The 24,615-nt window shown below is 41.2% G+C and overlaps 1 protein-coding gene across 1 annotated transcript in view; it reads left to right on the top strand.

Annotated features, from left to right (window-relative positions):
* Positions 1-13,820: 13,820 nt before the first annotated feature.
* The window catches only part of LOC135997460 (complement C4-like), a 47,713-nt gene continuing 36,918 nt past the window's right edge, over positions 13,821-24,615 (top strand). Inside the window, exons 1-7 of the mRNA XM_065650076.1 lie at positions 13,821-13,888; positions 16,595-16,787; positions 17,800-17,983; positions 18,719-18,789; positions 19,114-19,199; positions 20,481-20,563; positions 21,658-21,745. Of these exons, the coding sequence (XP_065506148.1) occupies positions 13,824-13,888; positions 16,595-16,787; positions 17,800-17,983; positions 18,719-18,789; positions 19,114-19,199; positions 20,481-20,563; positions 21,658-21,745 (770 nt within the window). The 5' untranslated portion in view covers positions 13,821-13,823. The remainder of the gene's footprint in view (positions 13,889-16,594; positions 16,788-17,799; positions 17,984-18,718; positions 18,790-19,113; positions 19,200-20,480; positions 20,564-21,657; positions 21,746-24,615) is intronic.

The raw sequence follows: 24,615 nt of genomic DNA, 5'->3' as shown, positions 1-24,615 counted from the left end.
TACCCAAGGGAGAGTATTATAGAGGTGCATTAAATCCTGAATGTTACAGAGACAGTGAGTAGGGAGCAACAATTCACTGTTTCTTGCAATATTTTAGAGAGGTTCCACTCAACAAAATTTGCTTGCTTCCAGGATGAAAAACAAAGTAGGCAATACCTAGTCATCTGACCCAAAATTAAAATTACAAGACTCTTAAGTGAAGAATGATCTGTATGCCAAACTGGAAAGGAAGTACAAGTCATGGAAGAAAAGTCCATCAAAATCATCAATTTGCTTCAACAGCTGGTTCAGAAAGCCTGAGCTAGAAAAAGCTGGAAGGATTCAGGAGAAGGATCAAGCTGTTTATCTTCTCTTTCCTTGCTCTTCCCTACAACTCCACCACTGGGCACAGTCAGAGGCAGATCACCCAACCCCGCAGGGCCACTCTCATGCCCTAATGGTTGTACAAAGAGCTGCCAGTCCCAGGCTTGGGATTGATAGTATAATGTACAAAGAACATAATGTGTGGTGTGTTTTTTTTTTTTTTCCTTGAGGTAAGAGAGGATGAAAGTTTCCACTTTTCAGGGGTAACAGCTGCCTTACCTGCACGTCACATCTGCTGAGACCTCCTGCTGAGGGCTGCTTGAAACGGTGGCATGAGTCCATAGCCTTTTCCTGGCGCATATCCTGTGAAGGCTTATGATCTGAATGGAATGAAGTAAAGCATCTGGAGAGAGGAAACTGGGGGCAGACATAAAAGATACTGTTGATGATATTATTTACCTTATAAACATGCTCCATTTATTCTCTGCTGCTCATAACGAAAGGTTAAAAGAATATTTATTGGGCTATCGAGTGTCTCTTTCACTGACGTATTTTTTTTCTTATGTTTCTAATGGCACCAAAACGATCCTGGCAAGAAAGAAACACAAATACCAAATTATTTACAATAAGTTGCTCATGGGGATGTGTCTGGGCTTCTCTTCTATTTCTTGGCAAGAGACTTGGCTTTCAATCCAGCAAGCTACACTGTGCCCCAGTGAACTTTAACAACAAGGTCCAAAAAAAAAATCATTTATGGACTGTATGATGATGGGCACAGACACCTAAAAGTTGCTGAACAGAGGTGCGACAGGAGAGTGCAGCAGTCACTGCTGATTAAAGGTCTACATGCCGCGTTCGGTTATGGGAAAAGCTTGGTTCATCAGTGGTGGTTCCTGACACAGCAGCCTGTGCTCTGCGACACAAATCCGCCTGCAGGAAGCACCCAGAGTGATGAGTGCCTGCAAATGTTTCATTGCTAATTTAAATGTTTTTAACTGGACTGGCATCTCAAAAAAGACGTTTCAGAAGCAGGACCCACTTCTTGCTTTTATGTAGCAAGGCCAAATGTAAGCAATTCAATAACTGCTTTCTCTTGCTGGCAGATTTTTTCTGAATTAGTTGTATAGTTAAACAGCTTGTCCAGGAAATTCAGATTCTGTTATCAAACATTAGCACAAGGAGGTTTGTTTGCACAACTCCTGCAACAGTCGCTGCACCCATTTATGACCATTTCCTCAGCTGCAGTGATTTTGCAACGCCACACTCAGAACACAACCACAAATAACAGTGTAAGTCTGAGCTCTTTTGGTTTTGTGCACTGCAGCTTCGATTTTCCTTCCCAATTTGACTCTCAAGATGAAGATGTCAACAAAATATTTCTCCCCCAGGAAGTTTCAGTTTCCTCAGGAACTTTGCATTTGACATCCATAACATCATTATGAATGGTGGGAGTGACACCAACAATTAAAAAAAAATCTTGCCACATTTAGGTATTGCCTGTAGTTCCCATCTGGAAATGTCAACTGTGGTATATATGCGTTAACCCAGTCTCCTCATGAAGTGGCTGAGAAGTTTTATTGTCCGACAAAATGATCGGTTTCAAAGTATGACTCCAACAATTATATATGTATGCACACAAACACACACACATAATTTGTTTTTATTCTTACGTGAATTTTGTACAGATTTTAATACGTAATATATTTTAAACTTTACATATACTTATGTATAATATGTTTGTGCATTTTATATCGTATGTAACAGATATCAATATATTGAAATTGTATATATTTCGTGTGTGTGTTTATATTTTTGTATTATATAACACAATTTTTTATTTATAAGTAATTCCTCAGGTAAGATCACAAGGATGAAGTGTTACAAGCTGGGAAGCAGAATTTAAGGTGCATTTGCCTGAAAGGAATTACAGCAGCCAGACCCTCAGCCAAAACCTGATAATGCACCTCCCAGCACTTGGGGTCGGGAAGACTGATTTGATACACACTCCTGGAATCCAGATTAAGCAAACTGGTGGCATTCAGGACTGTCTCCCGTATGGTGATTTCAGTGTTTGCAGCTCCTGGGACCATCAGCTGCAGTCTCTACTTCCAGCTTTTCAGCACTGGTCAGCTGCAGGATGCCAGGGAGCGGTACAACCAGTCCTCCAAAATACCTTCTGTTTAGAGAGCTGCAAGTAAATGCATTGAGAAAAAGAGAAGTGAGATGACAGATGGTCTCCAAAAGTCCATGTTACTGTGCCTCTTCTATTTATTTCATGTCAAGAACCTGCAGTAGCAGGATTTTCTCCTCTGGAGTGCCTGCAGCCTAAGGGCTGGAAAACAACAGCCATGGCAGGAGCTTCTCCTTGCGCCCCTCTCCTGGGCCACTGGTCTCTCAGTTCCTCTTCAGTGACTGCTGAGAGCTGGGCTTGGTCACTCCTTAGCAGAGTGGCCTCAAAATGCCTCAAACAGGGGGAAGGCAGCAGCTCAGTCAGTGAGAACGTGCCCCCCAGGGCCAGGGCCAGGGGTTGCTCCCAGCACCACGTGAGTCCTCTCTCCCTGGTCCCCAGACATTTCAAGCGAATATTTTTCATCTGGTGAAGGTATGAAGTTAAAAGCTAATCAGCTGCCCAGGGAATAAGGAATCACAGAATCACGGAATCACAGAATGTTAGGGATTGGAAGGGACCTCGAAAGATCATCTAGCCCAATCCGCCTGCCAGAGCAGGAACACCCAGATGAGGTTACACAGGAAGGCATCCAGGCGGGTTTTGAATGTCTCCAGAGAAGGAGAATCCACAACCTCCCTGGGCAGCCTGTTCCAGTGTTCCGTCACCCTCACTGAGAAGAAGTTTCTTCTCAAATTTAAGTGGAACCTCTTGTGTTCCACCTTGAACCCATTACCCCTTGTCTTACTGTTGGTTGTCACCAAGAAGAGCCTGGCTCCAGCCTCGTGACACCCACCCTTTATATATTTATAAACATTGATGAGGTCACCCCTCAGTCTCCTCTTCTCCAAGCTAAAGAGACCCAGCTCCCTCAGCCTTTCCTCACACAGGAGATGCTCCACTCCCTTCATCATCTTTGTGGCCCTGCGCTGGACTCTCTCCAGCAGTTCCCTGTCCTTCTTGAACTGAGGGGCCCAGAACTGGACACAATATTCCAGATGAGGTCTCACCAGGGCAGAGTAGAGGGGGAGGAGAACCTCTCTCAACCTACTAACCACCCCCCTTCTAATACACCCCAGGATGCCATTGGCCTTCCTGGCCACAAGGGCACAGTGCTGGCTCATGGTCAAAGGAAGTTTGGCTGTTAAACAAAGAAGAGCCGTCTGCTGTCGGACATCGTCCAAGATTTCTCAAAGGGACAACAAAGATGCTGCTTTATTCCCACATGAGTGCCCATGGATGTGGGCTTTAACTCCTCAGTGGCTCCTGGCACCGCTGACCAAGGCAGGAGAGGTCGCTTGGGTCCAGCTCAGACCAGCCCTCGCCATCCCGCTGGAGCACTCAAACCTAACCTTCAGTCTGCTTTCTCATTAATCGTGCTGGGGCAATTACTCGTAAAACAGAGCAAAAAGGAGAGCTCGAGACGCAAGGAGCATCCGACCCGGTGAGTCACCAACACTGGCTGCAAACGGGGCTTTTTCATGCTGCTGTCATACAGTGTGAGGTGAAGCTATTGCTTAAAATAGATTGGGAGGAAGGAAAAGGGAGATAAATGCGTGCTGCAAAGAAAAGTAAGGAGGCCAAGAGGGTCCCTGCAGATTAAAAGGCACTTTTCTGTGGTAATAGTTACAGAAAGCCAGGTTGAATATTCAGAAAGATCTTAATTTAATGACTTGAGAACAAACAGTTCTGACATCATCTCTAATTTATTTATTTTGGGTTTTTGCTTCATAATTTTCTGGAAAATGGAAATTCAATCTCCTTTTTGCCTGGTGCCATCCCTCACATACCTGGACTCTAAAGGGAAACTGTCAGGGCCATGGTTATCTTCCCAATAGAGATCTTGATAAAGTGGACACACAGTGAGAATTTTATCTTTAGGAATTAAAACCAAACAACACCAAACCAAAAAACCCCAAACAAACAACAAAGAAAAATATATACACCTGCATTTTACTATTTTCAGAAAATGCTAAGGTACTGAAAATTAAACACATCACAACTGACCAGGCGTTTTTTAGAGTCCAGTAAAATCACCCCTTAAGGCATCAGTGAATTACATTACAAAAATGGGGAGAATAAATAATATTCAATGTTAATACAATCATTAACAGCAGAGATATATCAAATTGGATATGGTCTGGGCTTAGCTGTCTCAACCTGTATCCCTTTATTTCATTCCTGTTTTCCCTTTACTGTAGTTCCTTCCTGTATTTCCTTTATTTTTTGCTGCGTGAAAATGTTGAAAACGTGCCACCTTCTGTTCTTTTCAGCTATTGCACAGTCCCAAGGAAACTTCCACTCACTAAGGGGTTTCCAAGGAAACCAGAAATTAGTCCAGCTCAGACCGCAGTTTCTGGAAAGTAAAGGGAGACAAGGAATGTGATAATTTATCTGATTTCTCTTTAATGACTGCACTGGACACAGATCTGCATCTGCTCTTTTTCGTCTTGCCCCCAGCTCCCTCAGCTCCACATGTACACCCACACGTATGCACCTCCCCTCAGAGCTGCTCTGCGAAAATCGCCCTCCTCTCCTTTCACTGATGCAGGGATGCTGAAGAGCTTCTGCCAGGGCACCCCCAGAGCATCCTCGCTTGCACACTACCACAGAAAAAAGAGTGGGATGGAGAGGTCAAAACAGAGCTTAGGCCCCGAAGTTTGGCTTTTGTGTTTCATGACTTTTGACCTAAGTCTTTGTATTGCTAGTGATTCCTTTTCCCAAAAATATACAAGGGACATTTCTTACACCACTACCTCTCCACAAGTTTATCCCAGTATCTTAGTCTTCTGTTGTCCCAGATAAAGCACAATGTTATGGGTATGAGCAAATTCCTCCGCATAGATTTTTCCTACCCATGTTTCCTCTTCCCATTTAAGGATTCACTATAACTACAGATAAACTTGGACTTTGGCAAGACCTGGTTGGTTCTCCAAACCCCAAGGTATGAGAAATGCTTTATTTTCTTTTCTCCAACCACTAACAAGTAGCGAGCTTCTTTCTAAGTAGGTAAAGCTGTGTTCAGGGGTCTTAGCTGCTTTTCACTGAGGACTCTGCAATGGAAGACCATGTAGGCAGGAGATACTCCTGTGTTAGGCAGCAGGGAAGAAGAGTAGTACATAGGAGGGGATGTACATAACCACAGAAATTATGTTTGTGGGTTGCTTTTGCAGACAGATAAGGACATGGTCAAGGTATATCTCCCAGGGCTGCAGAAAAGGAATGTCTTATTCTTTATCTGCATTTCCATGAAGATGTTTTTCCTGAGTTCATAGCTGAATTCTTCTGTACCTTATATGCATTATCTTGCTTTTATATGGCTTTGGACAGCTCTGTGTAGGGGATCCCCTTCTTAGAGAGGGACTTTCAGATATCTGAGTTGTAGATAGGGTTATTTATTCCTTAAGAGCACTGTAAATACAATGAAGCCAGCCTTTATTTCTACTGTAACCCCCATGGCAGAAGTGCTATCTGCAGACTGTAAAGTGGAATTAATAATGAGTGAAACAAATATCCTTAAAAGGTGTATTTTTTCTCTCTGTGTGCTTTCAACTTCAGAGATATGTGTTATGACAGAGGAGACAAAGGCCCTTTCTGCCTAATCTTGTGTGCCAGAAAGGTGTTAGCATTCCTAAATAGCTGACCTTGTATCACAATACCTCAAGGCACTTTAATTCCTATTAGAAATGAAACTAGCCCTCTGCCTACTGTGAAATATGGGGAGCTTAAAGATGATTTAAAGGAATCTTTCCCCCTCCCTTCTAGTCATAAGTGGAATTTAGCTGGAACAGAGAATAGGGGCCCCAGATAAGCTCTTGACTTGCAGGGAATGGAGTGTGTTGCAGTAAATCAGAAAGTCCATAAGGCATGGAGTGGGGTCAGGCTTCTGACTGCAATAATCACCTCAGAAAGGATGCAAATGAGATAAGCCTCATTCTTGGGAATAAACTATGGTGGTCAGCACAAAACATTTCATCTTGCCTTCCAGGGTCTAATGCCATGAGGCTGATGTAGCTGGGCAGAGCAAGGTGTTCACAACCAGCTCCGAACTGTTCTGCCAACTGAGAAGGCACTAACTTTATAAAAAATTACCTTTAAAATGTGGGTTGAACAGCGCTGCTTTTGCTGGGCAGTTGGTTAAAAAGCTGGGTAGAAAACTGGACTTGTATCCAGGCAAGTTGGTTTTGGAGACAGCTGAGTAAAGGCTGTGATGTCAAGAGGTGAGCAGCTCTCAGTATCCCACAGCGAATTCCACCAGAGGTGTCTCAGAAGATAATACGTGTTTGATTCTGAATTCCCAGTCGGCCACCTGGCACATCTTTGGTGTGGGAGATATTATTCTTTACTCTTATTTTGTATAGGTAAGTTTTTAAGGACTCCTTAGAGCAGACCAGGATAGGTCCCTCCACTAGGATAACCCAAACCCACTTTTTAAAACCCACCGGCTGCATTGATCGTCACGGAGCTCAGACACGGCTCATGTACGAGCAGGCTGTGCTGTGGAGAACCACCCGTGTGCGTGTGAACCCAGAGCTGACCCCCCGCTACCCCTGGTACCTGTCGTGGGAAGTAGAAAAGGGTCTCGGAAAGCAGGGCTGGCAGTGCCACGGTTCTTCATGAAAGTTTGTTTCCATGGCGGAGCGCACAGCTGCCCGCTGGATGGCACCGGGACTCGGCACGTACACCGCGGCTGGAGGCATGCAAGCTTCTCTCCAGCATCCCTGACTGTCCCATCACTGGGCTAAGTGGTGTTTTACAAACAGCAGCGATGTGTAGATGCTGGGAGGTTTAGCGGAATTTAGCTGCAGGATTCTCTGTCTTAAAGTATATTAACATCCCACATGTGACCCAGATCAAAGGCATTGGTGCTGCCACAGTGAGCCAACACTTTTTGGTATCTCAGTGGAGAGTGCATGCAGCAAACCTATGGCAGGCATTTATAGAATAATGTACAAGTAAATGCTGTTAATACTCTTCTCCACAGAAGCTGGGCTTGCTGCCTAAATGTACACCTGCAGTGTACTTACTGAAGCCAAAAAGCTTTACTGAATTCACCAAAGAAAGGGGAGGTGTTTGGAAATTTAGTGTTCCATTACATTGTAATTCTTAGTGATCTCTCATGGCTTTTTATTCATTTACTTGTCACTGCTCAGGCAGAAATGTAAATGCCTGTGACATGGAAGCCAGCTCCAAATTTACCTAAGAAACTGCTGCTGGTGGCAGGAAAGAATGAGGAAAATTTGCAAGGCAGAGCAAAACGGCCCAAGAGTAGGATGCCTGGTAGGGGCCTTCCTTGGCATCCCCATGCTGTATATAACCTTGAGGAGGAGAAGCCTCACCCTTTGGATGGCAGAGGCCAGCGGGCTCTGGGTGCAGGACTACGTAGTGTCCAAGCCCAGGAACAGCAGGAGCAGGCAGGGAATTAGGTCTCAGATCTGGGCATCTCTCTGAGGCTTAGAGTGCCGTGGGCACCAGCTCTTTCAAACCTGCTATTTATTTCTTCTACCTCCACCGAGACAAAACCAAACAGAACAAGCACCTCCAGTGCATGTAGAAAAGGAAAGCTAAGAGAGAGATGCCCAGACACGGGTGGCACCGGCTGCCAAAGCTCTCTGCCCCACCACCCCGAGGTACAGCCCCAGCCTTGGCTTCCACAGCAGGGCTGCAGGCTGGGCTGCTGTCAGGGGTGGCAGCAGGGTCACTGCTGGGACCACAGGCTGAGCCAGAACAGCGCAGAGGTGGTTTAAAACCATGTCCCAATATACCTAAAAATTCATCTTCCTCATTCAGGAGTAAAGTCAAAATCGAGCATGAATGGCCCGGAAATGTGACCCACACATAAAAATACACAGCAGGACATGCGCTCACATATTAGCGAGGGCAGATACCTTCTGCTTCCAAGATGTGTTGGCTAAATACATGAAAACCTCCTTTGTGTTCACATTATTTCTGTAGGTGCAATGTATAAACCATATAATCTGGGCAGGGTGTGCCTGACCCATCTTTGGGGACATCCAGCCAGTCTCCTTCTGAAGGCATCAGTATTCCCCTCTGCACACAAGCCACTGAGAGGGCAGCTGAGTTGTCGTTCATATCATTTTGCTGGAGGCAGTTTGCTGCAAAATCGAGTTGTCAAGAGGGAAGATTCCTGCTATGATCACCGTGTCCAGGCTGGGTACGGCATCTATCTCTGACAGTATAAAGAGGAACAACGTTCATCCAAATAGCTGCTGAAAAAGCAGATGACTGCAAAGGGTCAGAGCTCCATGGTTAAATTTCTGCAGAAAGAAGAAATCAGCACATGTTACCTGAATAATTGTCCCACTGAGCGGTTACAAAAGTCACCCAGATGTTACCTCTCGAGAACAGGACAGCAGATGCTCTGCCTGCGCCCCGGGCAGGTTCTGCACCTCCTGACACTGAAACAGGCTGTGACTGAGCAGCTTCTCCTTTGCAATAAAAACAAAACTCTCCTCACAGTCATATCCTGTCTCCTTTGCCCCTTTCTCTTTGGATTTCATCCTTGAACGTCAAAACCGAGGGATCAAAAAAAGTAGGGCAGCTTCTGATCTGCCAGTGGAGCTGACCTAAACTCGCCCAAGCGCGATGGGGGCCGGAGCAGAGCTTTGTCCCAGGCTTGGGAGAGGAGAAACTTTCTTCTTTCTCTGAGTTACTGGGTGAAGTGAATGTTTTAAATTTAATTTGCAGATCAGAACAAAAAAAAGAAAGCTGCCAGTAGCACACAGGCACGCATGTCTCACTGCGTGGTACATGGTATGTGACTTTTTATTCCTTTTGTTTGTGAAACATTTTTTTAGTATAATTGAGTGATCGTTTGAAACATTAGAGTATCTCATTTTAATAAGTCAGGAAATGCAAGAAATGATGGTCGGTAATAGTTATAAATTACTTCTCTAAATTTTGCCTACATAAAAGGGTGTGGTTTTTTCCTGATTTCATTACATGCTCCAAAATCCACAGAACTGGATGTGTAACCTTTATTTTTATTCTTCTCACTGGTTAAAACTGCCACTGATATATTCTGCCCTGTGTGATGTAGGCCAAGCTGGTTTTTCCCTCCTTTCCAGCAGTTCTTGGCTTTCTCCTGGGGTGAGAGAACCACCTGCATGCTCAGACATCTCCTCCTCTCCTGGCCATGACCTCCCCAAAGGCTTTTTCTCTCAGCAAGACTCTGGTTGGTATATTTGAAAATTTGACCTGTATTTCTTAAAGGTGTTAAAAGCTCTGAGAGCCTGAAAAACATAGCTGACCTAAAAACCAGGATGCATTATTACAGTAGGGGAAAATATTACCTTAATAGCATAATATAACTATTGCTTGACCTAAAAAAAACCCCATAATGTCTTATATAGGTCACCTTTGCAATGTATTAAACTCCCAGAAGCAGTGCTGGGTTTGTACATATTTCACAAATTTTTTTTTTCTTTTTTTTTTTTTTGACACTATGTAAAGAAAATCACAGAATTGAGCCTACTTATTGGGAAAACGATGGAGGAACCCAGGAGGGAAAACTAAGGCTGGTTGCTTAATCCCCTAAAAATCCAGGCTCCTCAGCGAGCACAGAAAAGGCCATGGATATGTTGGTTTTCTTCTTTTAAATAAAATTCTTCTGTTATTTTTTTTCAGCAGATACACTTTGGAGCACTCATTGCAGAACATTTAAAGAAAATATAGACAAAAAGGCCAATTTTTCATGGCAAAAGCAACTAGAACCTAAATTAACTTTTTAATTTATGACCTAGATTATGGTAAAGAAAAAAGTATAGTTTCAATTTACACTCTCAATTTACATTGATGCTAAAGAGGTCCTGCTGTTAAGAGGAACTTTTCAAATTAGACCCACACTTCATGGTCCACTGTTGAAAAAGGATTTTAAAATCTAATTTTCCGAAATGTCAGAAGTAAAATATTGCCTTTTGTGTCTGTCACAATTCCCTGTAACTCAGCAAAGAGGATATCACCGCAGCGCTTATTTGTAAAATGTGCTTTGTGAAGCTGTTCTTTGTACCATTCTGCCAGGCAGAGGTGAAAGAGTGCAAGAGGAACATAAAAGAAGAGTTTGGTGGTTTTAGTATTTGCACAGATTAAGGGAAATAAAGCCCTTTGGAAGTACTTCAAGCCAAAGAACAAAAACTACTGCTGGTACTCGAAACACTGTGAAAACTTAGAAAGTTCAAATGAAGTTACTGAAATAAGACATAGCATATATTCAAAATAAAGCAAGCCTGCCTCTCTGAGATCAGGGTTCACTAGTACTGGACTGTGGGTCAACTGAGGGATCAATATCATGCCTGGTGAAAAGTAGCTGATGAGTAAATACTAAAGGACTTTGCCTTTAGAAAAACGACAGGCACATAAGTTAATTTAGGGTGAGTTTTCTGTGTTCTCTCTTTCATGTATGTGCTGCAAAATTTCAGCTGAGATGAGATTGTTTTATTTTATTTTATTTTATTTTAATGTGGCCTTGGACTGGAATATTTTGCATTATGTTACAAATTACAGTCCCAGCCATTCCGAAGAACTAGAAAACCATTAGCAAGATCATTTCACATAAACCCAGACAAAGACAAATAAAGCATAAAGAATCTTAAGTCTAGTTATATAAATGGTTATGTGTGCACTTGCTCTTCTGTGTTTGTGAGAGACAGTGAGAAAGATCCCTATTTAATTACAGTTACTAGTTTATATTTTGGAGACAAAAATGTCTTTATTAAGAGCTAGAACACCTTCTTAAATTCAAGTATATAATGGTTATGCATCACATCGCTATGGATAGGCATTATGCACACACATGCATGTACTTCATGAGGAAGCAAAAGTGTGCAAATCCAATTAAAAACAGGCGAAAGCAAAAAAACGGCTTTTTCAAGGTCTCCTTTAAAAAAGTGATCCATGGAAATGTCTTCCCATGAGTTTGCCCATGGCTGTTTGTGTAGCTGTACAAACAGACCTCGGTACCCTGGCAAACAAGCCAGCCCAGGCAATGGAAGCCCCTCTGCTCCCCTCTGATAAAGCCTGGCACAACAGCGAGATTTTGGTGCGACCTCGCAGCACAGAGCTGCCTTTCCCGCGACTGCAGGAGTAGCAAATCAATGCTGGTTGTGTTGCAGACTTCTGCAAATTGTTGACTTTTCGGCTGGGAGAACTCATGTGTTTTCTCAAGGAAAGGGCATTGAGAGTGACAATGTTGACTTTTTTCTTATTTTTTGTTTGTCTGGAGAAAAAAAAAAAGACCCACTCATACTCCTTTATTTTTCTGTTTTAGCGACTGAGATTGCTCAGGGATTGACAGCAGCTATGTAAGACCTAGCAGTGGAACTGTCTCTCAAAATGGCACGTTCCACAGCTGCCGCTGCTCTTAATTAACTCCCCTCCCCTCATTATCTTCTCTTTGTTCATGCAAGAGTGAGAAGCCCTTATTTCACCAGCTGCAAGTTTAACAAGTCTTTTCTGCTCCCCAGGGAGAGCATGAGCCCTGTTCCCAAGAGAACTTCTTCCACCTCAACTTTATCTTGAGCACAAACCAGCTTCATGGTGGAAACCTCTACTCTTCCTCACCACCCAGCGTGGGTTTGGGAGCCGGAGGCCCTGATGAAAATGATGTGATTTTGGCATGGCAATAAATCAGTTTCGTCAGTGCATAACTGCAGAAAAGAGTGAGAGGGTGGGGAGGGATGGCAGAGTGAAAATAACCTTGGTCTTAACAATTCCCATTTACGATGTTCTGTAAAAACCTCCCAAAGAGCACGGATTTGGACCCTGAGGATTCACAGGTACTTTTCCTCACCTTCGCACTCCTGACTGACAGCTGAAGCCAGAAGAAGGCAGGGTGAAGGCAACTGACTGTCTCTTGGAAAAAACCTCTGCCTAGAGCAGGCAAAACTTAGCTTTTGCTGATGTGAGTTTGAAGCCAGAAATATTCTTGTTGCTACAGCTTCTGGTACTTTCTGTGACCACCAATGGACAGATAGTACTTACCATCCATCTCTTTTTGTCTCAGAGGGAGCCACCCACCACACTTGTGACACAGCGTAAAATAGTGAACTGGTTTCTTGATACCTTACACCTTCTTCTCTTCCTCTACCTGTTTGTCTTGAAGCAGCTCTTCCTGGAGGTGCTTCTATCTGAGGAACAAAGCAAGGGATGTTTCTTAGGCAAGTGGTGGGATGAGGTGGAGGTCCCTTCACCCTCGCAGTGTAAGGTGACTGTGGGCTGCGAGCCCTTGCTGTGATCATGAATTCACCTCACAAATAATGCAGCGCTGATTTAAGGATTCTGTTGCTACTAATTAAAGACAGGGAGTTAAATGTGGTGTATTAAAGGGCAGTTTAACCCCAGAACTTGTGGGCAGCCATGTGATCCTCTCTGGGATGTGACCTGCCTTTAAATCAGATGGGCATTTTTCCATTCTCATGAGTCAACAACATTATGTTTGGGAGAAAACGATCCAGTAAAAGTTGGCAAAAATGAGACCCAATGAGAGTTTCAGTTTGTTCTTTCATTTGCCTTTGATGAAAACCGGTTCCTGCAAAAACAGTTACTCCTCAAATATATTTTTTTTTCCCTGGTTTTGAATATCCTGCCTTTTAAGACATTACGAGTCTGTCCTGCAGTCTGGAGTGCCTTCAGCTGATGAGTCATCTTATGTACTTACGCTGAGACTAATTACCCTCTGGAAAAGCCCTCTGCCTTGACTATGAAGGAAAACTGGGCTGAGCAAGCAGCTCAGACAGATACATCCATTTTATTTCTACTTAAGGCAGATGGACCCCTTCAGGCACTACAGATTGGGACTGAGTTGTGCAGACTGGTTTCCAGCCCAGTTCCTTTGGTGCTCTCTAAACCAGAAGGAGCTGCTTCTCACACGTGCTGTACCACAGAGATGACTGAAGTTATGTAATGGGAAGGGACTTGTCACTTTGTCCCCATTTAGAAGTTCTTTGCAGCCACTCTTTTAGCCATGGTGCCTTGTTTGATTTTGGAATTGCCTTTTGGAATTGCCTTTGCAGTACTTGTGAAAACTTTGCTCTGCACATCACTTTTAGTTGCTGTCATGTGAAAATATTGAAGCTGGGAAGAGAATTAATGAATAACCAAATGTGAAATTGTGGCTTAGTCCAGAATGTCTCTCCCCAGGCTATTAATTTGTGCATCACCAGCTTGGCTATCATTATTGGTTACACAGTTTTGAAAGTTATTAATAAATAACCAATATAGGTAACGTTATTTGCTGCAATGTGCCATCAGACCATTCCTTACAACCTGCACCTCAAGGGTAGATTGACAGTGGCTGTTTGGTATTTCTGTTCTGCAGATGTTGCAGAGTTTTCCAATGGAAAGGCTGGTATTTTTCATGAGCTTTTGTTTGGTGTTGTCCAATACACAGCAAGCACCATCGTAAGTACAATTTATTATTAATTCTTCACGCCTAACAAATCCCTTGAATGAGAAACTAGGAAATGCTAATGGTCTTGATAGAGAATCAACAAAGCCTGTTTCTTGGACAACTTAAAATTTGTGTAACCTTAAATAGGCAAAAATTAAAAAGCTTAAAACTGCCTTTTTAAGGCACTTTTAAGGGAAGAGGTCTCCATTTAGAAATAAATAATTTAAAATGTGCTACTAAATCATGATGGTCATGCTTTTATTGCTGCTTATTCATTTTTAGTTTATAATATTTACTGGATTGGAACATCTTGGGAAAGAATAAGTCTCCTTTCTGTAATTGATTTATACATTGCAGAAAGCAAAGGTTTCACATTTGGGAGAGCTTCAGGCTTTTCTGTACTTATCCTTTATTTTAGTGGACATTTACATTTGTTGATACTGGTTCTTCTAGTTGGACAAATTCCTGGGTTTGGGAGATAGATGTAACTCTGAGAAAAATCTATGGAGCATGTTACAGTTCCTTCAAATTGACCTTTATCTGTAGGGCAGAGGTAGAGGAGAAGAGACTTTTGCTTTGTTCCCAGCAGGATCAAGTGTATTCAGGTACTTGCTATAGCCAGAGGAGAGATTTGGTGAGATTATTTGGGTAGTCAGCTCAAACCCTTCTCTCCTTTCATGTCAGCCCACCTTTGGGGTTATGTCCAGCCTTACATACTTATTTATCTTCTTAGGAGGTTTTGGTCAGGTGCAGACTCCTGCAGACTCTGGTGTTGACCTCCAGTGTCCACATCAGCATGAAAACTACAGCCCCATAGAAACTTTGATACTGGGGTACCTCTGGTGCATCCTGAGGCACACATCATCTTCAGTAAAGCACAGGCTTTGTCAGCAGTGATAAAATCTTAGTGGAAATGGGGACTGAGATAGCTTTTTTCTAAGGTAATTGGACGTGGGAAACACAAGGTGCTGAATGTATTAGGTATACAGAAACTGAACATTATGTCAGGAAAATATCATCATGACTCTTTGGGAGCAGATCTGGCTTGTGTCCATCTAGCTGAGACTATGGGCAGTGTAGGTTAGTGACCATGTCTGTCCGAGCTATTCCATAGGTAAACTTTTAAACAACTAAGACAGGTCTTGCATATAAGTTCACTCACATTTTGCTAGAGCCAACGAACTCTGAGTGGGTGGTGCAGTGACAGCTTTAAAGTAAATCCCCTTCAATCCACTGAGAAAATACAATGAGTACAGCTGAAAATGAAAACTTTCTTCTCAACATTCAAGCATTTGAATGTATATGGATGCCAGACCTGCCTGGATAATGAATCAGAGAGGACAACTAAACAAATGAAAAAAATAAAAATCAGAATCAAGTATTTCATGAGGGTAGATATAACTGGAAGACAAGTTTCATCATTCATTGTAGATTTGAAACGTTACAAAGTATTTTTACAAATGTATAGGTAAAAATGATAAAACATTTAATGTTTATTGAAGGTTGTTCTGTTTTCCTTTCCCAAGATTCCTATATTTGTGTGGAGACTCAGACTACCTATGATGTAGTTCACTAATCATATGGAAGGAGAGAGATGATTTCTATTCTGTTTTTAGTGCACCATGATTATTATCAGAAAAAAAAAAAAAAGAGGAAGTAAATTTTCTTTTGAAGTTTCTTTTGAAAAAAAGTATCAGTTTTATTCCCTCATTTCTATACCCCACCTTTCATTTTATACATTTCAGAAAGAAAAAAACATTTACCAAAAAAAAAAAAAGGTAAAAAAAGAGAAAGTTCAGCTAACCCATTCTGATAGTGGCAAAATAATTTACTTTTCATTTTAGAAATCTGCAGCATAGTCATTTTTGAAAAATGGCTTTCTTGACCTCAGAACTGATCTTTGTGTATGTGCTATTATACTATTAAGACACAGCTTTTCACACAGTGCTCTGATTTTTCTGTGTAAAAGATAGATACTTGAAAAAAGGGGGGCAAGAATGGTGCTCTACATTTCACAGGTCATGAAAATAACTAGCAAGAAGCACCAGAGCAGAGTTAAGAATAAAGAAAAGCAATAAAGAGACAAAAATAAATCCCAACAACTTTAGCCTCCAACTGAGCCTTTCCCAAGGCTGTGTTCTCACGTTTCGTGGTCTCTCATTACTGCATTTCACAAACAGTGACATCTGAATGAAGATCGGCTACTTAAAACCCCATACATATGGTTATATATGAAATTGGTACCTTCTGACATATTAAAGCATAAGCTGGCATAATGTAAGTGCTAGTACATGAAAATACATGACTTCATAGTATCAAATACACATTTATGAATATCTGTTCATTGTCTCCTAACGCATGGCCTTGCTTCCTTTCCAGAAAGTTGAGTTTATAGAATTTTCTCTGAGTTAAACCCAGGTGATCAATGGCATTGACAGTCCCTGGGACATATTGCAATTATTTTTCTCTCCTATGTATAGGGACTGATCTTTTGTAGGACCTAAATATGCTGGTTCAGAATTTGGGGATCAGTTGGAAAGAAACTGTCTTTAAACATCTACTCTGAATAACAAGGGGGATCAACTAGCTGATCTCCACAAGTCCCAAGCTCAACTATTCTGCAAGACTCTTTTTTACCTTAAATTTTTTATTGGCTGGACATTCTTGTATTATGCAAAAATCAGCCTACATACTGGAAAATCTGTTTCTATGTTTAGATTTCTTATTACTGCCCCAAATGTGGTGCATTTGGGCACACACGAGACAATAACAGTTCAAGTCCATGGAACACAGCACCCTGTGCAAGTTACTGCATACTTCCAAGATGAGGCAAGAAATCAGCTCCTATCAGAGAGGATCATCTTTGACCTTAACCAAAATAACGACTACCAAGAAATGAAAAAGCTAATGGTGAGTCTATCATCATAGTGATGTAGATGTTTCAATCTGGTAATAAAAATCATGTAATCTCTACTAGGAATATGTTGGAAGAGAGACAACACTAATCCCTAGAGGCAGATGACAAAACACCAGTTCCAGTGACAGCAGCACCTTATTTACCCAACCAGCTGACAAAACAATGCCTAATGTAATTTCAGGGGTGATTGTGAGTGCTCTTTTGTGCCCTACAAGCAAGCTCGAGATTTTGTCACGTGGTGATGAAAGATCCTTTCATCACTGTAGATCAGTGATGAAATTAAATTTAAAAACATTTAGTTGTTTTATCACTATTTGTTGTTCTGCATCACTTAAACTAAGACTGTATTCATGCCTTTGGCATACTGACCATTTTACAAGCTAAGGGAAACCTTAAAAAATGCACAATCTCTCAGTCCAAAGACTGTGATGTTTCTGCACACCTTTAGGTTGATTGATTCTACTTTACACCCTGCTTTTCATCATTTGTTTCTGATATGATTAATTGAAGTCTGGCAGCATTTAGTTCAGAAGTACTGGTTTGGGCTGTTTGGTTGGAAAACAGTGCACGGCTAAAATCTGAGCTTTCAGATCAGGTTCCTCTTGAGCAGGATGTTTAGAAACATCATATTAACCTGCATGAGGTAAAGCTCTAATCTCAGGGCCAAGATTTTGGCAAACGAAAGATTGCAAGATGCTGGTACAGCTACCAAATGACATGGTAAGTGGAATTTAACATGCATGTAGACTGAAGTCACTGGGCTTGAGTTATTGCCATTGGACAGAAGAATGCGTTTTTCTGTGGTAGGAAATGAGGGAAGTAGATCGTATTTCTACTTACGAATAAATATTCACTCAGTAAGAAAGATATAATTGAGTATATTCTGTTGAATCGCGCTCACAAAATCATTTAAGCGCTCCAGCTGGTTTTGGCCTTCAGCTGTGTGACTCCAAAGTTACCAGGTTCGTGTCTGACTCCGTGGGGTTTTTGTTTTGTCCTCCTCAGGTCAAGCCAGGGACTCTGCAACAGGATTTCTTCAAGAAGAGGAATCAGCCCCATATTCTGCTAGTCACCGAAAGCAGGGAGCTTTTTAAGGACACCATTCGCAGCACTCGCATCCTCTTGTCTTCCAAAAGAGGCTACATTTTTATTCAGACAGATAAGCCTATATACACACCGAATTCCACAGGTTGAAATACAGATGTTGCATTTCAGATATTGAATATAGATGTTACGAGGGCATTATCAGAAAAAAGTAACAATGACTTGATCCTTCCTGGTCTAAATCCTTCTTATTTAACCCCAGCTATCTCTGTGCTTACCAGCCAGGCCAGATTTGAACTCGCTTTCTGCAGCCAGGGCTCTGCAGGGTGTGCACTGCACTTTGCAGCAATCCATGTGGAAATGCCACCGCAGTCAAGAAGTTTTTCTCCTAACAGGAGCCATTACAAAAATCTGCTCCTTTTTGTTCAAAAAGCTTAATAATGACTTTCCTTTGGAAAATAAAAATGGTGAGAAACCTGCAAAAAAACTCCTATCACTTCTGCTTGCAACACCAGCAATAAGTATTCTTCGCACTTTAAGACCACAACTGTTTTGTTAATTAACAATTTAATTAAGTAACAAGAGATGGAACTTAAAAAGGTTCCTGAGTTTGGTTGCAAGCCTTGAATACAGAAGGAATACAAAAGTGAGTGAAGTGCCCTCAGTATTTTTCTGAATTTGTTTCAAAAGATGTGGTCGGTCATGTAACATGCAAAGCCTGTGGAAGAACGTTTTTTTTTTTTCAAATTGCTCAGACTTCTTTTCATTAAAATAAAAGGTTTTATCCTAAATTCAGTAACTCAGTTTAGAGCTTGTAATAATTACTATCTAGAAAGGCCAGAAATAAATATGTGAACACATTTATTCTTCTGTTAAACAGTAAGATACCGGATCTTCATTCTGGACAATGCTATGAGGCCAGCAGATGACACAGTTACAGTTGCTGTGCTAGTAAGTATACAAAAACCCCACACTGTTTATGAGTGCTTCTTCAGCACAGAAACTATGAAATACTTTTGACAAAATATCTGAGAGTAAAACTACAGCTGTGACTCCTCTCCAGAAATCAGTATTTACACATCGTGAGATATGTCTAGTCATTTTTAGCCAATATCAGGAGCATGGAGGAAAATGTAACATGTGAATATTAAAGTAGGAAAGTAAGCAGAGCATTTTATCTTCCTTGGGACTAGTATGTGAATTTGAGCTTTTGGATGTAAACATTTGACACCTTTTATATATATATATATATATATATTTGTTGTCTCTCAACAGAATTCAAAAGGGATGGTGGTTAAAAAGTCAGATCGGAAAATAAAAGCAGTGTTCAGTGAAAACTTTGAAGTACCTGACATCGCCGAGTACGTCACTGCAGCGCCTTGTGCATTAAAACAGTCTTCACGTCAAAATGTCTCTTGCAGCAGAACTATCTTCAAGCTAAAACCAGGAACCTTGTCCTTCTTTTCTCTTCTTTCTGCTCTGCTCCCCTGTTCTCGTCTCTTTTTTTCTTACTGTGTATCGTCTGCTTTACTGTTTCTTCAGAACAAGAGGGGCACCAGAGCAGGCAGCTTTGCTCCGGTGTCAGCTGGGAAGCCCCAGGGTGCCCCGCCAGAGCGTGAGGGCAGGGAAGTGGCTGCTCTGCATCCAGCCCTGGAGCCTCCAGCCGTGCAGGGGGTCTAAACCCGAGCCGGTCACCCCACACGCCCTTCTCTGACATGGGATGGTCACCCCACACACCCTTCTCGACACTGTAGAGAAAGTCACGCGTTTAGGCTGCAACTCATCTGACGTGTTTTAGGTGCCTATGTGGGGATGAGATGTACCACATCTCAGCACTGTCTGTTTCTCTCCATTGGGCATAGAAGAGCCCAAGGGGACCTGGGCAGATGAAAGACCTCACAGTATGAAGTCTGAAGTGAGGAGGACTAACCTCACTTGCTACTAGCAGGATCAAACCACCCAGATTCATCCCCCTTACCTGTTGAAGTACTTAAGATTTTTAACTGCTGAACTGCTTGAATCACCTTTCAAAGTTGTCTTTCATCATGGGGCAGAGAGTGAGCCTATAGTTGATATCTTTTAACCTTTAAGCATCTTGGAAAGATGAGTCCAGAATTTAATTTTAATATTCTCCAATAAGTAATTTTTGTCCTGGTAAGGAAAAATTTAGCAAACTTGCTAAATATCTGCTTGATTCTGTGACTACATTCAGGAAAGCACTTCTGTAAGGGCTGAGTTTGCAAAGTGTAATTAATTACCTCTGATTTCAAATCCTCAAGCTTTTACTTAATATTCAGTGTGTTTTGCATGTATTTGATGTAGATTGATTTTCACATCACAGTGAAGATAAACTACAGGAAGTATAGTTCTCTATTTCTGAGGGTTTTCAAAGGCAGTGCATGTAACGTGGTCTGCAAATATGTTATCCTGCAGTTCCGCATAAAGTCTTTTTGACTGTTTCCTGGGACATGTGGAAGTATGTTGCTGGATACTCCCAGCAAAGAGAAATCCATCAATAAATTAATTTGGAATGAGATCAAAGCAGTGAAAAGAGTAGCATTTAGTGATAATTTAAATATATTAGCATAATAAAATATCTGAGGAATCCTAATTAACTATTTTCTGCTGAATCTGAATTTTAGGCCCGGAACTTGGAAAATCAAAGCCTGGTTTCATCAATATGAAATGTCTAATGTTTCTGCTGAATTTGAAGTGAGAAATTATGGTAAGGGAATATTTAATTTGCATTATAAATGTATTACTTCATCTCCATGTGTTAAAAGATATACCACAATTATTAAACCTGGCTGTAGTTAGACACTAAGGATGAGATTCACGGTGTTTCAGTCCCTCATTGCTATCTCTGGTTTTGTACGCCTTCCACTTGTATTTGAAAAAAAACCTTAATTCTTATGCAGCCTTAGAAGCTTTAATGTTTTTCACAAAACATCCTGTTTTGGAAGGACTTTCCTAGTGCAGAAAAAAACATGGAGATTAGCTCCATTTTAAAACCATTGCAATTCTGGCTAAAGGTTTCAGTAAACACTAGGATGAAAAAAAAAATAAAAAGCTACCTTTTTCTCTCAGTAGAATTCAGTCTGGAAGTTGATTAGAATTATTCCTGTAGTCAGAGATTTTTTTAAAGAAAAGGCATTGTGTAAAAACTAAAAATGTAGAAATTTAACAATTCGGGGTAAGAAATGGGTTGACTGATTTGCACTAGAATTATGCTTTCATGTAAAATTTAGTGTGGTTTGTTTGGTTGGGTTTTTTTTGTTTGTTTTCTTAAAGATAGAAGAAAACCTCATGATTATATGAAAAATCCCAGTTCAGTAAAATGGGTTTTAGCTTAGCTAGTGGGTATAGCAGAATAATGGAGATTACCGAATCCTCTGCAAACACCTACATCCAGGAACAAATTGCTCTGGATATATCTACAGTAGCAAGTAACTGGGCTCTATAGGAGCAAACTGCAGAGTGACACAGCTGATGCTGAGGGCCTCATGTCCACACTCAACCCATTTCAGAGTGGGTTTACTTCAGACTGCTTCTTGTCCAGGACACTTAATGCCCATTAGCAATTAGAGCTTACCTTCTGGCTTGTTTTCCTTGTAAATAAATCAATTTTCTGTGCCCAAAGACTGCTCCACTATGTGAAGAAAAGCAGAATAAGGGAAGATGATAAGGAGACTTGCTTCAGAAGTGCACTGCTGATTCAAACAAAAACACTCTCTCAGTGGGTGTTGCCGCAGGCCGGGAGTTTAAGGTATGTTTGAAACTCGTGTGTCATGACCCTTTGTGTTCTTTTTTTTGATGCAGAGCTTCCATCTTTTGAAGTCAAACTCATCCCACTTCAGCCTTACTACCACATCTTGGAGGAAAACTTTGTGTTTGATATTGAGGCAAAGTAGGTGTGCTCACGGCAAAGCTGGTTTAGGAGGCAGATAAGTAGATAATGAACTTTATGGCTTCTTCCTTTTTCTTGTCATTAACAGTTAACCAGCTTCTGGCTTGAGGCTGACTTCAATTTTATATACTGTTTTCACTGCTAACTCCAGAGATTAGTGTAAAATGATACCTGGGTCCAAGTGGTGGTGATCAAAATGGAACAAGATTTTCTGAATATTTTAGTTTTCTAGTAAAAAGGTGACTATTTAGGATTCTCCTCTGTGGTGCCAGGTAAGGTTCCATGAAAACTGATAACCTGCTTTTCTTTACTTTTTGGTTTAAAAATTTAGAAACACTCTGAAGTCTCAGATGTTGCTATTTAATGTAATTAGGATAGAGATGTATTCAAGTTTAGGTAAGACATTTTCTCAAAACCCAGTGAAGCTTAGAAGTAATAGGCTAGTGCTTATTTGAGAGTAATGATTTTATGCAGAACTGCCTCCAGGTGAATAAATACAGTTAATGAGAGGAGTTTCCGTGACCACCACTACAGACACATGCGTTACTGCAGAGTAGGGTGACGCTGATCTGGATGAGTTGTGGCTACAAAGCTCTCAGACTGGCCAGACCACCAGGCAGGTTTGGTGGAGAATAAATTACACTTGGTCCTGTATCAACTTAGAATAGCATCAAACACAGAGTAACTCAGAAAGTTGGGCAATTAAAATTCAACCCATCAAAATATTTTTAATACTTTGGAAGAATCAGACTGAGCCTACATTGAATAAGTATTTTGTGCTGTGTTGCTCCAGTTTTTTTATCACACACTGACAGATCTAAATTTGCTACATGATCTAACAGTGGCTCACCAACATATATCAAGCTTCTTGGCTGCTGAACCTTCCAGTTTCTTAGGAGTGGAAATACTGAATGACTGCCTGTTAGGAGAATGTTCTTCCTTTGTTTACCACTCAGCTGGAATCCAAAATGACTAGAAATATCTTGCACACTGGGAAGATGGAGAGAGAAACCAAAAAGTTCTCTGGAGACTTAGCGTTGTATCTCCTTTTCACTGAAGTCACCACTTCTGCAACTAGAGTCGATGACTTTGGTAGGGTATGTTTACATGAGATTCATAAGTCCAGGATCTTCATGCCAGTTATTTAAGTGAAGTGGTTCAGTGTGGCATTAGTTCAGATGTCATAAATTTGATTTACAGTTAGATTTTAAATCTGTTCTAAAGATGACTCAGTGAAAAAAAAAAATCATGGTGTGAAAATGGTCATACTGATCAAGGAGTATGTGAATCACAAATAGGATCACACAGAGTTATTGTAGCTAGTATAGTTAAATGTATTCAGTGTTAAACAGTGGGCAAATTTTCTGTACAGTAATGATACTCAAGATAGTGGAAAATGAACTGTGTACATTTTATTAAATAATCAGTATTTATCCATTCACTGTTAGTATTTTGACTATTAATGGTTTGCAATTATTTTTAATAACATGAATATTTACACAGATTACACTGTTGGGAGATGTTTTAACAGTGAAGCTAGATTCTTTAATAGAAACCTACTAAATCTACAGAATAACTTGTATAATTTTATCAGAGTATTTCATTAAGTTTCCCAGACAAAACCCCTTTGAGAGTTACCTTTTACAAACATACATATAATTGAGTAGTATAAGAATATCTTATTGATAAGTCTCCATTGGACAGGTTGTGTCTGTCTCAGTAGCTGATGGGGATGGCAGAGGGGATACAATCAACACAGAAGGGAGCAAAGATCTAGGTATAGAAATTGCTAATATAATATACAGATAAGAATAAAAAAGGCTGGTCTATACAACTAGTTTGTGACTTTGTTAAGCACTGGCACTAACTAACTTTGTAAGTAATTAGGCTTACAGTAGCCTTTAGCTAAAGAGGCATTAAATATTAGCATTGAACTATGTGAGTATACAGGACTAAAGTGTCATCACTACCGCTGCCATTTCTGTTTGACTCTGGAAAGCCCTCCAAACCAAGAGCAGCAAACAAATTATTATCATACTTAAACATTATTTAATATCTGTTGGGATATTATTTCTTAGGTGCTTTCCTTACACGAGGAATTACCCTCATACAGTAGGACACTTGTCTGCATTTGAATGTGATACAAAAAAATATATTTGACCAACCTGGGTAGTAAACTAAACAGTTCCAGGAAAGGTTCCTGCACCGCAGGGCTGGGCTGCTGACGGTTCAGCTGGTGCATGGTACAGGCTCGGCCTCAGCTGCAGAGCGCTCCCCAAACAATTCCTGGAAACTCTTCGGGAGGAAGCACAGACCAAGGTCCACGCCAGGTCTGCATGTGGCCACCCCGCTGTGAAACACAGGGCATTTAGTAGAGCAGACACAGGCTGTGCTGTGCCAGCTGGCCACAGCCTCCCAGACAGCACTGCACTCGTTTAATTTAATGTAATTTAATTAACCTGGTCCAACAAGGGGCCTTCACCCCCACAGTTCTAGCAGGTTTTATTTCTGGTGTAAATTAATCCCTGGGCAGCTTATACCATGTTGGTCTTCTACCTGCTTCCTTGAGCTCTTCACCTTGACTCTGCTGCTCCTTCCTTTCCCCAGCACACCCTGAGAGAGTAGACAGAACCCTGTATCTGTCTCCTTTTGCTTGGCTGAACAAACTCAACTCTTCTAATCCCCTCTTGCTCACCTTCACTTCTTTATTTGGTTTTATCGAATAATTATTAGCTTTAATCATGATTACTCGATGTTGTGATATGAAGTGATATCAGATAAGTGGCTTTAATATTTTCTAAAATTTTCTCTCTATTTTATTGTAGCACTCAATTTTGAGTTTATGGACTGTGCAACTCCTTCATGTATGC

The sequence above is a fragment of the Caloenas nicobarica genome, chromosome 1, assembly GCF_036013445.1.
Source record: "Caloenas nicobarica isolate bCalNic1 chromosome 1, bCalNic1.hap1, whole genome shotgun sequence".
Classification (NCBI taxonomy): domain Eukaryota; kingdom Metazoa; phylum Chordata; class Aves; order Columbiformes; family Columbidae; genus Caloenas; species Caloenas nicobarica.
This window is presented reverse-complemented; position numbering and strand designations above follow the sequence as displayed.